The 17,443-nt window shown below is 37.1% G+C and overlaps 1 protein-coding gene across 1 annotated transcript in view; it reads right to left on the reverse strand.

Moving 5' to 3' along the window:
* The window catches only part of CFTR (CF transmembrane conductance regulator), a 189,501-nt gene extending 172,312 nt beyond the window's left edge, over window positions 1–17,189 (reverse strand). Inside the window, exon 1 of the mRNA XM_067041634.1 lies at window positions 17,137–17,189. Coding sequence (XP_066897735.1) covers window positions 17,137–17,189 — 53 coding nt within the window. The remainder of the gene's footprint in view (window positions 1–17,136) is intronic.
* Between the last annotated feature and the right edge of the window lie 254 nt (window positions 17,190–17,443).

Here is a 17,443-nt window from a genome sequence, read left to right on the forward strand (position 1 = left end):
GCAACATATAAGTAAATAAAGATCCACAAAATAACCTAAGTTACTTTTTCCCCCAGTAGCAAAACACGCAATAATGGATGACTGAATCATTAGATCCTAACAAGCAATCTAAAAGTTCAGAACAGTCACCTTTGCAATCAGGTCCTTAAAAACAGAAATCATAACACAAATGATGACAGTTTAGTGCAAATCATTTTTACAGGCATTTAAGAATTATTTTTACTTCAAAATGTCATAATCTCTTGCTTACATATACACGTTAGGAAAAAGAACTTTAAAGGAAACATCAAGCCAGATTCTCTTCCTTTTAAACTCTGCAGGAGCTCTCACTGGATGAAGCCACTGATAATAAGATGGCTCTTAATTTTTTAAAGGATTCTCCTATTCCTATCATTTGATACAGCATTTTTTTGGTTTTGTTCCAACACCAGCCAAATGCCAGGTCACACTGAAGAAAAATTAATCACTTCCTCAAAATAAAACCTGACCTCTATTTCCCAAAAATCTCAAATGCATTGGAATAGTTTCATATGAATTATGTGTGTCTCTCTACAGTCTAGGTTTAATTTTCCTCCCCTGCATTCCATTTTCTCCTGTACTTCCTCCACCTGAGCTGTCGCTACTAATTGTCTATTTGCTTGTCTGCCGAACCCTGGTGTTTCCAAACACACCAGACTATAAACTCCCCAAGGGCAAATACCTTAGGGATTTTTTTTTTACTGCTGTATCCCCTGCCTACAAAAGAGCATAGCACATAACTGTCACTCGATTATTTTTTAAACTGTTAAATTTGTCACCACATTATACTTGGCTAGTTTATTTCCCTCATAAGGTTAACTTCCTGAGGACAATGTAGTTGTAATATATATCTTTATATCTCCATTGTCTGGTCCAGGGCCTGAGGCAGTGTAAAAGCTGAATGAATTAATGTGTTAAGTAATTAATTACTCAAACCTGATATGTTTATAGCCCATGTGAGGACACTGATATGATGGCAAATAGATGTTGCCCAGTCATTACTCTTGATCAAATGTATTAAAAGCAAAAAAAAAGTGAAAATATTTTTCAAGTCAATGGTAAATGCAGTGCAAATGTGAGGGTGCCTATACTTTTCCAGGGACCACTCTTTACTAACAGTTATGCCCCTTTTCTGAGTCATAAGTTAAAGCCAATAATTCTAAAACTTCCAGCCAAAATTATTTAATTCTCCTCAATAAAATGTTTTCATTTTTAACACTCTTCATTACCAAAACATTCTAATGTCTGGCCTTCAAGCTATTTATTCTCAGTGGAGATGTACCAAAATTTCATAAATGGAAAGTTGTTCTTCAGTCTACTCAAGAACAATAGGACCCTTTTATTTTGACCCTTCTTGACCATTCCCATGTCATGTCACCTGACATACTTGACATTGTCTCCATGTTACCTGTGTACCATTACAGATGAGGTACACACAGCTTTTTAAAAAAATTCATAAATTAGTGTAACCCTCTATATGTATTATACTTTAGAGTTTCAAATTGCTTCCATAGCTCATTCTGCTATTACTATTGTCGGCTGAATCATGCTCCTCTCAAAAAAGATATATTTGGGGCTTCCCCGGTGGCGCAGTGGTTGAGAGTCCGCCTGCCAATGCAGGGGACACGTCGTGCCCTGGTCCGGGAAGATCCCACATGCCGCGGAGCAGCTGGGCCCGTGAGCCATGGCCGCTGAGCCTGCACGTCCGGAGCCTGTGCTCCGCAACGGGAGAGGCCACAGCAGTGAGAAGCCCGCATACTACAAAAAAAAAAAAAAAAAAAGATATATTTTAATTCTAACATCAAATACCTGAGAATGTGATCTTTACAGAGGTGACCCAGTTAAAATGAGTTCATTAGAGTGGGCCCTACACCTATATGACTGGCATCCTTAGAAAAAAAAAGGAAATGTGGACATAGAGACAGGCACACAGGGAAAATGCCATGTGAAGATGAAGGCAGAGATCAAAGTGAGGTGTCTACAAGTCAAAGAGTGTCAGCAAATCACCAGAAGCTGGGGGAGAACATGGAACAGATTCTCTCTCAGAGCCTCAGAGGAAACCAAACCGGCTGACACCTTGGTCTCAGACATCTAGCCTTCAGAACTGAGACATTACATTTCTGTTGTCTAAGCCGCCCAGAGTTTGGTACTTTGTTACAGTAGCCCTAGCAAACTAATGCACTGGCTTATAAGAGCATGATGGTAGGAAGGTGTTTTTGGATGAGACGTTTAAATTGGTGGACGTTGGACAAAACAGATTGCCCTCCATAATGCGGGTGGGCCTCATCCAATCAACTGAATGCCTGAATAGAACAAAAATGCAGGCTTGACCAAACGAGAGAGAATTCTCCAGGAGACTGCCTTCAGAATAAAACTGGAACATCAGCTCTCCTGGGTCTCCAGCCTATCAGCCTATGCTGCAGATTTTGGACTTGCCAGCCTTCATAATCATGTGAGCCAATTCCTTGTAACAAATCATTTTATATATATATATATCTCCTATTGGTTTCATTTCTCTGGAGAACACTGACTAATACACGTATTAAACACTCAGTGAATATTAGATCTCATAATAATGCTGAGCTGTGGCAAGAGGAGGAGAACTCATTGTACTGATGAGCAGAACATCATCATCAAAGTTAAGTAAATTACCCAAGATCACAGTGCTGTTAAGTCACAGAGCAAGGATTCCAGCCAGGTCTGTCTGATTCCAAAGTACCTGTTTCTTCCCCTATATATTGCTACTTAAGAGTTGACAATAAGGACAGAGACAAAGTCAAATGTGAGATCATTTTCTAAGAGTATAGGATGGGCGAAATGAGGACTCAAGGGAAGGTCAAGACCAACCAATATGGGGGAAAAACTAGTTCAGTGGTTTTCAAACTATGAACCCCAATACCTAGTGTTCCCCTGAGATACGTCCTGGAGTTCACCAACTTTTGATTTGAAATGTCAATATTTTAAAGTATGTTTTACTATTCTAAAAATAAGAATAAAATCATCACACATTCCCAAAACTGTTATATGAAAATTTTAACACACTGGATCCATCCAAACATTATCCTGGACTTCAAGGCTAACTCATTTAGTGTCCACTGTGCAGGAAAGCGTCCCCTGACATCTCTTTGAACCTATTTAAATGCATTGCAATCTGTCATTGGTTATATCCACACTGCATAAGTAAGCATGTTCACTATAAACCAAGTGAACATGGTCTACAGTGAACATGCACCAAGACATGCATATATAGATGTGCACCAAGCTCAATTAACAGCCCATCATATCTCTGGCATACCTGCTCATACAAGGTTTCATTCCAGCATAACAGAGAGTTGTGCAATCCCCAGCGAATGATAACAAGAGGCATACGATATTATCTTGGTTTTAAAATACTTTACCATGCTTACTCAACAATAAGGTGACATTGATTACAAGACTCATCATCAGTGTAATAATGGCCTTTCCAAAAAAAGCCCCTCTAAATTAAATATACACAGTTAAAAAAATTTTTTTTCAGTATTATATACTTATTCACACAATTACACGCCACTTCCTTCTTCAGTGTCATAATTAAAGTTTTCTTCTAAGCCTTCTTCACATTCAGGTCAAAATATACTTTTGAATATTCTTGATAGTCACAGTTATGAATAGGGTTACAAGTGACAAGTTGCATTCACACCACCTTCACCTGTAGGACAGGCAGTATAATTTCAAAGTGAAGCAAAGTGCTGAGCTTGGGCAACTTCTACCTTAATTACAGTGGTTGATATGCCAGACAAACTTCAGACTAAATAATTACTGTTCTTTCAGAACTAGATCACAGAATAATCTTTCTCAAGAAGTTTCAAACAAGGAACTAAATTTAAGTTAAAAGTCAACCTTGTGGGGTACAGCCAATGCAAATAATTCAACTGAAGTTACAGGAAGATATACCTTCTGTGAACTGCTAAGTTCCCATATTTCAAGTTATTCCTGGGCCTGATGGCTGACAGGTTTCTTTTGACATCAATTATAAGAATCATCTCAATTTCAGAAGCATAATGTGAAAAATGTAAGCATGTAGGACCAAGAAAAGAGCACGTAAATGTTATATAGTCATTCCAGCCCTTATCTTGGGGCAGGAGGTTACCTATATCTTTGTATTTACGGAGGACTTACTGTCTTTTATTGTCACTTTTATTTGCGTATATTGCAGTTCCATGGAAGATTTCCTTTGGATTCTGGATTCACTGATAAAAACATTGTTTTTAAAAAATTGTAAAAACCACTGCACTAGGAAAATCCAAGATTTATACATAGAAAGAGTCAAACATCAAGGTGAAGAACCATCTGCGAGGTGACTCTGCCTCTTCCTTCACCCCCAAGAAATACAGTAAGAGTAAACATAAAGAAACAAATGATATGAGTGATGAACAACCAGGGACTGGTGATCAGAACAGGACACCAAAGAGGGTGGGTGGTGGTGAGAGGAACACTGAAGTGACTGAACCTGGAACTCAGCGGAGGGGATTAAGTTGGTAAGGAAAGAAGAATGGATACAAAAACGCAACAGAAAGCCTAGCTCAGTAGGTTTGACAAAGTGGAAGAAGGCAGGAAGCTAGATTTAGAAAATGAAAAAGATGAAGGGAGATGATTAGTACCTGGATGGAACAAATAAGGATAAGAAGTACAGTCTGGGTCAAGTTTTGTGAAACTGAGCTGTGTCCATGTAACAATGGTTGGCTAACGGCATACTTCCCTTCGCCTCCCCATCCTTCCCTCTTCACCTCTCTCCACCTCAAGTAGTTTGTCATATGGATCTATGCAAAACACTGTAAGAGGGCATGCTCCTGGCACTTCCAGGAAGAACAGAGTCTAATGCCTTATTTAAATAATATTATTTATAATACATGTATCAAAAATAAATTTCAGAGACAAGAAAATTGAGAAAACCTATATACAAAATTAAGTGAAATTATATAATTTACCAATTCCATTCTAGATTGTTGGATAGTGTGATACACTGGTTAAGAGTTCTAGAGATCAATGTAAGTTCATGTCTTGACTTCACAGTAATTAGCTGGGTGGCCTTGTATAAGCTCTTTAATCTTTCTGAACTACATATTTCTTACATGTAGACTCTATCTAAAATTATTTGAAGAATTCACTGAGATAAAATGTATAATCCCTGGTACATAGAAAGTGCTTAGTAAATGTTAGGAGATACTGGAGGCAAAACTGCAGATGTTAAGAAGTATTTAAGAGGAAATTTTGAATTCTGTGGCAAGTTGAACAATATCTATATTTCTATTGTTAATTTGCTAAAAAAAATGTGAACTTTCAAAATTCTCTTCCTTGGATCCTAAGATTAAAAAAGAAGAATGTTAGGATGCAACTAGAGATTATCATACTAAGTGAAGTAAGTCAGAAAGAGAAGGACAAATAACATATGATAACACTTATACGTGGAATCTAAAATATGGCACAAATGAACCTATCTACAAACCAGAAACAGACTCATAGACATAGAGAACAGACTTGTGGTTGCCAAGCGAGAGGGATGCACTGGGAGTTTGAGGTTAGTAGATGCAAACTATTACATTTAGAATGGATAAACAGCAATGTCCTAACGTGTAGCACAGGGAACTGTATTCAATATCCTGTGATAAGCCACAATGGAAAAGAATATTAAAAAAGAATGTCTGTATATGTATAACAGAGTCACTTTGCGGTACAGCAGAGACTGGCACAACATTGTAAATCAACTATACTGCAATAAAAAAAAATTTTTTTAAAGCATAATTTTAGGAAAGAAAAGTTTAGTGGAGCTGGGAGAAGATGGAATCACCTCCATATCCCACATTTTATGATTATGTGGTAGAATCCTGTTTTTTGTCCTCAAGTCTGAAGTTTTCCAATCTTTCATTAAGGTTGAAAAGCACTAGTTGGGCCATTTAAACCCACTTTCTTAAGATTAACTTAATGGCTCTTAGACTTTAGTACAAAAAAAGAATCACCTGAAATGTAAAAAACAAACAGAAAACAAAAAATCAAGATTATAGTTGCCCTCTCCCAGAGATTCTGGATTTAGTTGGTATGGAGTGGGATCTAGGAATCTGCATATTTAATGTAAGATATATTATAGATAGATAGATCTATCTTAATATATTTTTTGAGCAGGTGACTGACAGTTTGAGAAGCACTCATCTAAAGCTATAGAAAATACCAATATTTATGAAGGGCTTCTAATTTTAAGAGCATAAGTATTTACCTAAAGAATTTCTTGGGACTTCCCTGGTGGCACAGTAGTTAAGAATCTGCCTCTCAGTGCAGGGGACACAGGTTTGAGCCCTGGTCTGGGAAGATCCCACATGCCGCAGAGCAACTAAGCCGGTGCGCCACAACTACAGAGCCTGCACTCTAGAGGCAGCGAGCCACAACTACTGAGCCTGTATGCCACAACTACTGAAGTCGCATGCCTGTGCTCCGCAAAAAGAGAAGCCACCTCAGTGAGAAGCCTGCACACCACAACAAAGAGTAGCTGCCGCTTGCCGCAACTAGAGAAAGCCCACGTGCAGCAAAAACCCAATGCAGCCAAAAGAAAAAAAAAGAATTTCTTAATCCTGTTTCTACCTAGATTTCTTTTCCAAAGAATAACTAAACTTTGATCAAATTTTCATTGATAGGAGATTTGGCAACTCATTGTTTTTTAATAACATACGTGTCTACTAACCCCAGAATCTGACTCTACTTTGCAGTAATAGTAGCTGGAGTGACAGACCATGACTCAGGAAAGACAAGAGTTGTGTTGCTACCCTTGGCAGAAACAGAAACAATTGAATCAGCAAAACCTTGTATGAGAGTTCAAAACGGCTGCCAAGTTACAAGTTAACACCTCAGTGGATCCAAAGACTATGTTCAAGGACTAAATCTAATATACATTTCTAAATGTAATGATCTTATCTTTACATTTCATAGGAAGTATTTTAAAATTTTTTAAATACATCAAACAGTATTTGCTGTCAAGCAATTATACTGTTGACTTTAGAAAAGTTTATTATGAGATGACCTTTATTCAGTCATTCGGTAAATCAATAAAAAATTTAGGCCCCGTTCATTAAATGGAATAAGGGAAAATCTATAGATATATACGATGGGCTTTGTTCCAAAGAGAAATAAAATTGCCTCATTAAAGATATCAGGGGGCTTCCCTGGTGGTGCAGTGGTTGAGTGTCTGCCTGCTAATGCAGGGAACACGGGTTCGAGCCCTGGTCTAGGAAGATCCCACATGCCGTGGAGCAACTAGGCCCGTGAGCCACAACTACTGAGCCTGAGCGTCTGGAGCCTGTGCTCCGTAGCAAGAGAGGCCGCGATAGTGAGAGGCCCGCGCACCGCAATGAAGAGTGGCCCCCGCTTGCCGCAACTAGAGAAAGCCCTCACACAGAAACGAAGACCCAACACAGCCAAAAATAAATAAATAAATAAAATTTTTTTAAAAATCTGCTAACGGAAGCAAAAAGAAATGTAATCAAACATAACATTGCAAAAGTTTAAAAAATATATCAATGTGAAAATTCCAGTAAAAGAATAATTAGAATGTATAATAGGTTTTGATATGTGGCCTGAGCTTTCAAATTGCTATATCCTGGAATATATCAGAGATTCAACATTTATACTGAATAATGGCATGCATGCATGAATAAATGAATGAATATAAATCACATTAGTATTTCAAAAATTACTTTTACATTAATGAGTTCATTTTACAGCGGTTGTCTTTCTAGCTAATAAAATTGCATAAAAACAGCTCTGATGTTATTGGGATGGCTAAATTGGAGCTTTAATTTCATCAGTCTTATAAACTCTTAATACAGTGAATAAAATTTTGGATCTCAGTGTCATTATATATTTTATGCTCTGATTTATGAAACTGATTTATGAAAATACCTATTGTTTAACCGCATTAAATGTTAAATGTTAAACTGCATTGATGTTGAGCCAAGTTTGCTCCATAATCAAATTAATCCGTAGGGGATTTATTTGTGCACTTTTGTTCACAGTCCATATATACAAGATATACATTCACTTTTATGGATAGGAGAGATTAACTCTAATAGATCTCAGCTGAAAAGCAGTGGAAAAGAGGCTAATGTGTTTCAGAAGCCAACCCTATCTTTGATTGAAAAGCAGAAGTTCTTTTGGTAATAAATATTTCATCAGCTTATTTATTCTTCTGAAAAATGTATTCAGAGGTCCAAGACTAAAATGAGTTTAAGGTCTTTTTTTTTTTTAAAGACTACATTGTGGTATATACATTTAGGAAGAATTTCTGGAAATAATCATTTAAATAATGTTTTAAAATTAACCTGTCAAGCACCCAGAATACTCACATGATATTTGAAGAGAAAAAATATTTCAGGTGGAAAGCTCATCTTTAGCAAAGCATTGATCTTCTGAAGAAAAATAATAGTGTACTAACTTAACCTAGAATTTTCCTAGAAAGTCCTGTAACCCACACAAGAAAGCAAACAAAAGAAACAAATTTTCCTATTTTGTTATACTTTAGAATTCATGGATTTGGTAAAGCAACTAACATTTTTATTCAAAATTGATATTTTACCTTCAGAAAAGTCAAATGGAAAGTTTTTTAAATTTCATATTTATAAGTAAATTTTTACATGTCCATCAAAAACTAAATTTTAGAAGCAGAAACATAAACTGAATTAGTTAAGTTTTATTCATTCAACAAGTATATTTTAAAGGCCTACTATTCACCAGGGAGTCAGACAGGTGCTGGAACCAAAAGATGGATAAGATAGAGCCTATACCTTAAAGGACACATCAAAAAAAAATGTATATGCAAAAAAGAAGTAAGGAAGAAATGGTCAGTAGGTTTCCATAAGACAAAACTATTCTGAGAAGTTAATATCTTATCTAATGTTAAACTACTATTCCCTCTTCTGAAAAGTCCACTTTGCATGTCTAAGTGTTTCACTTATTTTTAAAATTACTCAATTATTGAATACACTAACGTTAATTACAAATGAGCCCTGAAATTTTTTCTAGATCTTTATTTGAAACTAAGTAATTTTAAAGCTGCAAATTCTGAAGCTTACTGCAATAGAATTATTTTTAAAATATTATATGAAATTCGATATTCAGTGCCCATAAATAAAGTTTTATTGGAACGCAGTCATGCCCATTTGTTTACATCCTGTCTATGGCTGCTTCCCTACAATGGCAGAGACTACGTGGCCCACAACATTGAAAATATTTACTACCTGGCCCTTTACAGAAAAAGTTTGCCGACCCCTGATCTAAAGGATAGCAATGAATTTTGGCTGAAAAAAATACAGCTTTGTTGTTGTTGCTCTATTTTCCAGAGTTCGTAGAGATATTTAAAATAAATAAAATGTGCAAAGAGAGCTTCCTATAAAGTTTCTCCAGTATGCTGCCTCTATGAGGATTGCTAATCCTGGCCAGCAGGATTTTCTTGTTGCTCCCATAGCCAATACTGGGCTCCAAGGTCTGGCCTTGAATCTCCTCGAAACACAGCTGTCAGCACCTCTAGGATTCTGCCTATTAAGCTTAATTTTCACATAATGGTCTGACTGGTAACAGATGAAACTCCTGGGTCCCATTTTGAAGTTAAGAACTTCAGTTAAGAATTTCACTAGGTGTTGGGGGTGAGTGTGCAGTTGGGTAGAAGGTAGCTGCACCTATGTAGGCAATGCTAAGAAAGCATTTCTGTAACTTTGAAATACCTTTTTGCTAATGATCATGCATTACCTTTTTCAGTTATATTTTTTTCAGATTGTATTCCAGAAAATCTTTTTTTCAATCACCGCAGAGAATACTTGAATCCCCAGTGAATTTTCATACGTCCTTCTTAAACGTCTATGATCATAGAAATCAGCTGTGTAAAAACTGCTGTTTAAATGTGTGAAGTTATGGTGGGGTGGGGACCCTTCATATATCAGTTGGTGGGTTTGCAGGGGAGGGTATTGAGAGGGTGCTAAGTAGAATTTCTAGGTAGAATTTAACCAGTGTTCGGCTTCCCTGGTGGCGCAGTGGTTGAGAGTCTGCCTGCCGATGCAGGGGACACGGGTTCGTGCCCCGGTCCGGGAAGATCCCTACATGCCGCAGAGCGGCTGGGTCCGTAAGCCATGGCCGCTGAACCTGCACGTCCGGAGCCTGTGCTCCCCAACGAGAGAGGCCGCAACAGTGAGAGGCCCGCGTACCGCAAAAAAGAAAGAAAAAAAATTTAACCAGTGCTGTCCCTAGTATACCGCTGCTTTTTTTCTGACATACTCTCAGGTGACTCCATATCACAAAAAAGCTCAAAAAGTCAGCACTTTAAATTATTACCTAGATACCACCCCAGACTTTACTGAACAGTGTGAGGGATGTATTTACAATTCTGACTCTCACCTCTGACATCTAAATATCTCTCACCTAAAGCTCTAAGTCACTTCAATGTGTTTTCAAATAATCATATTACCTGGCCTTAAGCCATATGCATCATTTCCTTTTTCATCTTAAAAAGAAGTTGAGAGTCTGCATAAGCCTCCACCTTCCCCCACCAAGATGCCTCCTCCAACTGAAACCTCTGCCCTCAGCAAGCGTCACCATCACCCACTGCTACCCATGTCAGCAAATCTAGACAGCATCCTTGATTCTTCTCTCTTCTTCACCTTCTACATCTAATCAATTACCAAACCTGTCGATTTTACCTCCTAACATCAAATGCATCTTTCTCTCTATCCCAACTGCTACTCTTTCAGTTCATCAGTTTTTGCAAAACTGTAACAGTTTTGAACTGGACACATTGGTCCCCTGCTACAAAGCCACGGCTTTTCACTTTCAGTATGATAAAGCCCAGACAAAGATCACCAGGCCCCTTATGATCTGGTCCTCGCTAGAGTTCCAGACCCAGCTCCCACAAATCTTTGTCACACATCTTATGCTCCAGTTGCCGGGAACTTCTTTGACTCTTTTGAAAGTGCCATGCTCGCTTTTGCTGCCAGTCCTACACACAGCCTGCTGCTTCTGTATTTAAATTTTTCCTAACCCAGCCCTACCCTTTTTGTCTGGATAGGTGCCAACTCAAGAGTCACTCCTGCAGCAAGCCTTCCTTAACTGGTCTAAAACTAGATTAGATGCCCAGGGAGAGTTACTATAAGCCCTTGAAAATCTGAATTTCAGAGAACTCATTCCGTGAAGGCAGCACCAATTTCTTCCTTTTCCACCTCAACCTTCAAAATGCCTCTCATAGAATACAGAAGGTAGTGAATTAATGAATTAAGGTATCCTCCAAGCTGCCCTGAATCATAATCTACAAAGTCAGTATTGCTCTGACTCAGTTCTCTGAAGCAACCTATGGGAGAATTCTCTGATTATATCAGAGTTAAAGCCCAGTTGTCCAGTTTCAGAGCTAAGAATCCGAACTATAAGGACTTAGCAGAAATCTTCAAATCACTTCTTGACCCCATGAGCAAGGAACTAGCAAGCAAGCCTTCCCGCAAGGCAAAGGCCTGGCTATAAAGGAAGATAAGAAATATTTCGTGGAATAATTACTCTAAGTATTAGAAAATCTGTCCAGGGTCCTGCTCACTTTGACCTCTCTTTATCAGAATGCTGTATTACAGGACTGTTGAATGTCACCAATCTACAATATCCATAAATCTCCATGGATCACCATGGAATTATCATCATCACAAAGAAATATTTAGTAAACTGTTGCATGCAGGAGTCTTGAAATGGTCTGAATACTAAACAAGTCATAGAAGGCCCTGACATCCAGGGCTTTACAATTTGAAGGAGTCATTGATGTCAAAAGATAGTAATAAGCTAACAGAGCTGCACAAAGAATAGCAAACTTGACAAGTCTTGCGACTTGGATACAGCTGTGAAAACAGATCATTCAGAGCTCTGTAAGAATATATTCGTTCTCTACATCAAGCAATCTAATTGAATTTCTACAGGTTTCTTGCAAAAAGAAGCCTAAACTCTTAGGCTCAGTAGCAAAGCCACTTTGTAATGCTAATTTTACTTTCAAACAACCACAAGGTAAAATCTTAGGAGCTGAAGAAAAGCACCTGAAATAGTAATTTTAACATATTTATAAAGTAAGCCTTCAGTCAGGGTTCCCAAACAACCAGACCTCTATCATAATCTGTTTTCTCCTCTTGACATCATTGCATCGCAGGGATTTTGCTCCAGGGAAGAGCCCTACACAGATGCGTCAGGAATCACTGGAATCAAAATTGCCAAAATTGCTGCTGAGTCAGAGGTGTTTTTAAAGTTTTGATAAACAACATATAGCTGCATGTTAAACGGTTAACACCCTTCCCTGATGGTTTTGCAATCCTATACTTATATTGTAGCTCTATCGCTGAAATTATAGGTTCCTGTGAAGCGACACTGACAATAATAATACATTTTATACTGGGGATCATTTAAGGGCCTTTTAAACAAGTTTTAACATTTATTCATTGAATATTATCATACTAACTCCTACATCTTCCCATGAAACATAAATGGAAAACTGAAAAACCATGATTTCCCTAGTGTATCAGTTGGCTCTAGAGGATATTTTGACTGTCACATCAAACATAAAATATTAATGAACTAGTTAAGAAAACTGATTCCACTTCTCTCTTTAGCAAGGGATGGAATATTACAGTTACACTGCATGGTATGTCTTATAAGTATATAAGAACCTTCCCAGAGAGTTAAGCGAGTAATAATTTGAACCAGCATATAAAAACTATTGGAATACACTTCATAACCAAGGAGGAATTTTTTAAACTTGCAAAATGAACTAAAAGAAACTTAATTATATATACACATATATTTTATATAATAAAATATATATAATTACAATTTTAGTAATATCATGCAGAGGAGGTACTTTTAGAACTCTGAGAGTTAAAGCAATCAAAATTGACACATATCCCAAGTTGAAAATCTGAACTGTATCATAAAAATCATGATTAGCAAAAGACAGATGGGCAGAAAGGAATTTTAATGTGTAGGGAGTCAACACGTGTCAGTGTTCAGGCAACACTGTTCCAGAGGGGCCCCTATCCCAAAAGTGGCCTCCTCCAATTCCTACAAGAGACAAAGCCAAGAGAATGTATGGGAACCCTGGGCTGTCCTCACTGGATGGCATTTGCCCACTGACTGACTAAATGAACTCATGCTGCTGAGGGACCCTTGGCAGCTGTACATCTCAATACGAATTGTGCAACTTACATTGGCTTTTTGTTTTATGCATCTATTTCTTTTGATTTGGATAGTCTAAGCCTTGTCTGAGAGACGAACCTGACATACAATATGTGTATTGATCAGGATAGGAACAGGCCCTTTTTTGAGTGGCCATCTGGTCTCCCTTGGCAACATTTCTATAAATACTCCCGACACACACTGCAAAAAAACTTATGGCTCTGTCATAACTTTAGATTTCCTCACACCTTGCAGGAAGTAAATAAAATGTAAATATAAAGTCATTGTGATGGATTTTTTTTTTTTTACATATACTGTAATTTATATAACCAAATTAGTGTGGTCCTCTTCAAAATTGTCACCTTTATGGGTCTTTCATTACATACTTGCTGTAATCATCTTCTGTTGCTCAAAGCACTTATGTTTCTCTTCATTAAGAAATGTCTTTAAAGTTTGCAATACATTTTTGGAATGATAATACCTAAACTTAAGTAGCACTTGGCTGTTAACAAAGCAAATGATGAAAAATCTTTATACTTTTTTGAGCTACAATCAAAAGTTATTTAGAAGCAAGTCCAAGTGATTGGTCTGGGTAATATAACTTTTAATCCAAAGCAAGCTATGACTATAAAATAATGGCTAAAAGGTAATGAAGTTACTTATGAGAATAAATTTATATACTGTTTTAAAGTTAATTCTGTTAAAAGAATCCAAAAATATTCTGATCAAAGGCAGAATTTCACTGGTAGCTACTTTGATCCACCACACCCATCCTGATGTAGAAATTCTAGTGTATTTATTTAAAAATCTCTCATTACTTCGTATTTAATGATTACAGAAGTAACTTAAATTATCTTATTATTAACCTGAGACTTACAATATGTAACTCTTTGCTGAATTTCCACTTTAGAGCCTAACCTTGTTCACTTTTTGGTCTTACTTGAGACTTACCTGTGGAATTCATTGGGGGCCCTTATATCCAATCTTGTAAGAAATCTGTGGCATTGTACACACGGATTCTGTGGGGCTCTGACAATTCCTCAAGTATAGATCTAGACTTCTGGTATGAAAACCATGACCAAAATTCAAGCTGTGTCATCTGACACATGGTTTGGTACACAATCTAACATCTAAAGAGAATATGGGAAATTCAGGGCATGAGAGAAGACAGAGAATGAACTGAATAACCACCTTTAAAAGTTAGAAAATGTAAACTTGACAAATTGCTCAAAAATGAAAATCATAATCTCTCTTGGTAAACATTTGTAAATCAATTGCACTGGTATATACATTATAAAATCTATGCAAATATATCACCTCTAGTTTAAAAGCATCTTTATATTTCATAAAAGCTTTAAGTTAATGTAACTTGGTCTCCATGATACACACTATTTGAATTTTTGTGGTGAAATTCTCTTCTAGGTTATGTTTATAATATTGACATTATATTATTTTATACATTATGACACCTCAGATATCTTTCAAATTTCATACTTGATGTGAAACTCATGCAAAATTAAGAAAGTACTTAAATTTTTCCTAAACATTATTAGTTTTCCCAGTAACAAAATCTAGACAATAAAAGAGATATTTGATATAATCTATAAACCAGACCAAACAGCTTTACTCTTTTATGACTCTGAAACTGAATGGATCATACTTAGAAAGTTAAATTCTAAGGCATTTAACAGCATATGATACAAGCATATGACTTTTTTCCTGTATATCTGGTAATGCCATGTTAGATAAGATTTTTCCTAAATTAAAATTCTCATCTAGGCCCATTCATTGCACATACAGATGGATAGTCACAAAATTATATTTAACAAAGATGAATTGACTATTTTATATAAACAAGGTATGTGGTATTGTAAAGAATGTAAAAATATGGTAATTAATAATAATAATAGTGGCAGCTAACATTTACTAGAATAACGACTTTACATGCATTTTCTCAACAGGTTAACCCCTAAGACATGGGTTCTACTAGTGTCCAAGTTTTAAAGGTCAAGTCACACAGAGATGTTAAGGGACTTGCCTCAGGTCACAGAGCTACTAAGTAGCAGATCCAGGATCAAAACAATCTGAATCCAAAGCCTAAAACCCTGGACCACTAAACAGGACTATTGTCTAATCCGAAGACAGAAAATCGTTTCTTACCCTTTCAGAATTACAACCCAGAAGGAAGTGTATAGTCACTGGTACTTTAGGTGAATGTCAGTTCCTATAAATAGTAGGAACTCAACTTTTAAAAATATACCTATTCTTAGAGCAACTTATTATAAAGTAGTTTGAAGAGCAGGACTGAGTATGCTCTTCACAAATTTAGTAGCCATTATAATATTTATTTTTTAACAAATCCACCTGAGAGCATTTTTAAAACTATACTAAAATGTATAAGGTGATCTGTTTTTTTAAAAAAGAAAAAAAAATACTTTTATAGACCAACAGTGATATACTTTAAATCAACAATGAGCTAATTTAAAGTTCCTTAGTATTATAAATAGACGTAGCCATGGGATATGTATTCTTCTGAAAACTGCATTTTTTTTAAAACTGCATTTTTAGACAGAATGGCAGTTAGGTTCCTCCAAGTGCGATAGTAGAAAGGCTGCAATTTATGCCAATTAGCACTCTGATTTTGTAAATAACAGGAAAACAGATCAACAGACAATCCCATTTGTATAGATGGAGGAACAAAAGGTGCTGAAAACACCCACCCAAGAGGCAATTCCAAACAGTAAAGTCTTTCTCTCCCATCCACAGGGAGGAGCTCTCCTTCTATGGCCTATGCCCTCTCCTTAGTACCTGAGTTCCAGGTTTGCTGCACATTCAGAGAATAAAACATTAGAAAGATGTGAAAGCCAAGCTCCTTCCTCCCACACACATATGAGCATATTTATAATGTATTTGGCTTTTCTGATACCTAAGTATGCTGATTCATTAGATAATTATGAATTAAGTAATATCCCATGAGAGAGCTGAAACTATTCATTCATTCATACAAGTATAACAGAAATAAAGTAGATACGGTATCCAAAGAATACTTCAAATATGAAATGCTACATCTAATTACACTTTGCCTAAGACTCTGAACTTAGACTCTATTTTTTAAAACCTCATTAGATGAAGTTCACAAGCTTTTATGGCTCATCACATGTAAAGTAGGATAAGAGTACAATTTATTAAATGTCAGTTGGTTTAACTTCAGTATCTATTCCCATGGTTTCACATTTCCATGGTAATTCTGACCCCTCTTTTAAAATGTATAGCTTGTAGAATTGGCTTTTTTTAAAACAAATTATTTCGAAGGATTTGCTTTCATTCTTAAAGAATAACGGAATTGCAGCAAATACTTGTTAGATATACTCGGTATCATAACAATAAAAACTTTAAGCACATATTACCCACTTTATACTTCTCCCCTATAAACGTTCAAAATTCAGTCAACAAGTGTTTTCTGAGCACCTACTACACACAAGCATGGCATTTGTAGTACATGAGCCAAGAAGACTTCTAAGTCTCCAAGGCATGAAGGGGGGAAAAGTAGGGACCAAACGTAAGTATTTGTTATTAACAAGTTTATAATTCACAAATTGCTTAGAAAAATCTAAGGAGACAATTGCACAGTAGCACATTTGGGTCTTGGGAGTGATTTTCAGTTGCAAGTAGTTAAAACTTCAGGGTTAAGCTAAGGCTCTTTATTCACACAATCGGCTTCAGTTTATTCTTTTATCTCTTCCTAATGTTTTCTATCTTATTCCACAAAATCCTCGTTCTCCTCCATAGCAATGAATGACAGCGCATCTTTTAAACAAAACTATTCCACTTTCCCCAAAACCCAGCCCATACACGCGTCCTCCTTTTTCCTGGGCACATGTGCTTCCAAAGCTCAGCTGGACACCCTCTCACCTGAAAAAAAGTTTGGAGACGACGCTGGCGTTTTCCAGAGGCGACCTCTGCATGGTCTCTGGGAGCACCGGGGTCCCTGTCTGGGCAGGCCGGGCACGAGCTCCTAATGCCAAATGCCCTACTCTTCTCGGTGACTGCCGCTCGCCCCTTTTTCTCTGACCTGCTGTGATGTCATTTGCTTCCAACTCCCCCCACCCACCCCTACCCCATACACCTCCCCTCTCCTTTCGCTCCTTCCCCCGCCTCCATTGCCCAGGTTAAAAGCTGGACGCCGCCTGGTCCGGCCCCAAATTTGCTCTAGCGGCTT

Source organism: Kogia breviceps, chromosome 9 (genome assembly GCF_026419965.1).
Source record: "Kogia breviceps isolate mKogBre1 chromosome 9, mKogBre1 haplotype 1, whole genome shotgun sequence".
NCBI lineage: Eukaryota > Metazoa > Chordata > Mammalia > Artiodactyla > Physeteridae > Kogia > Kogia breviceps.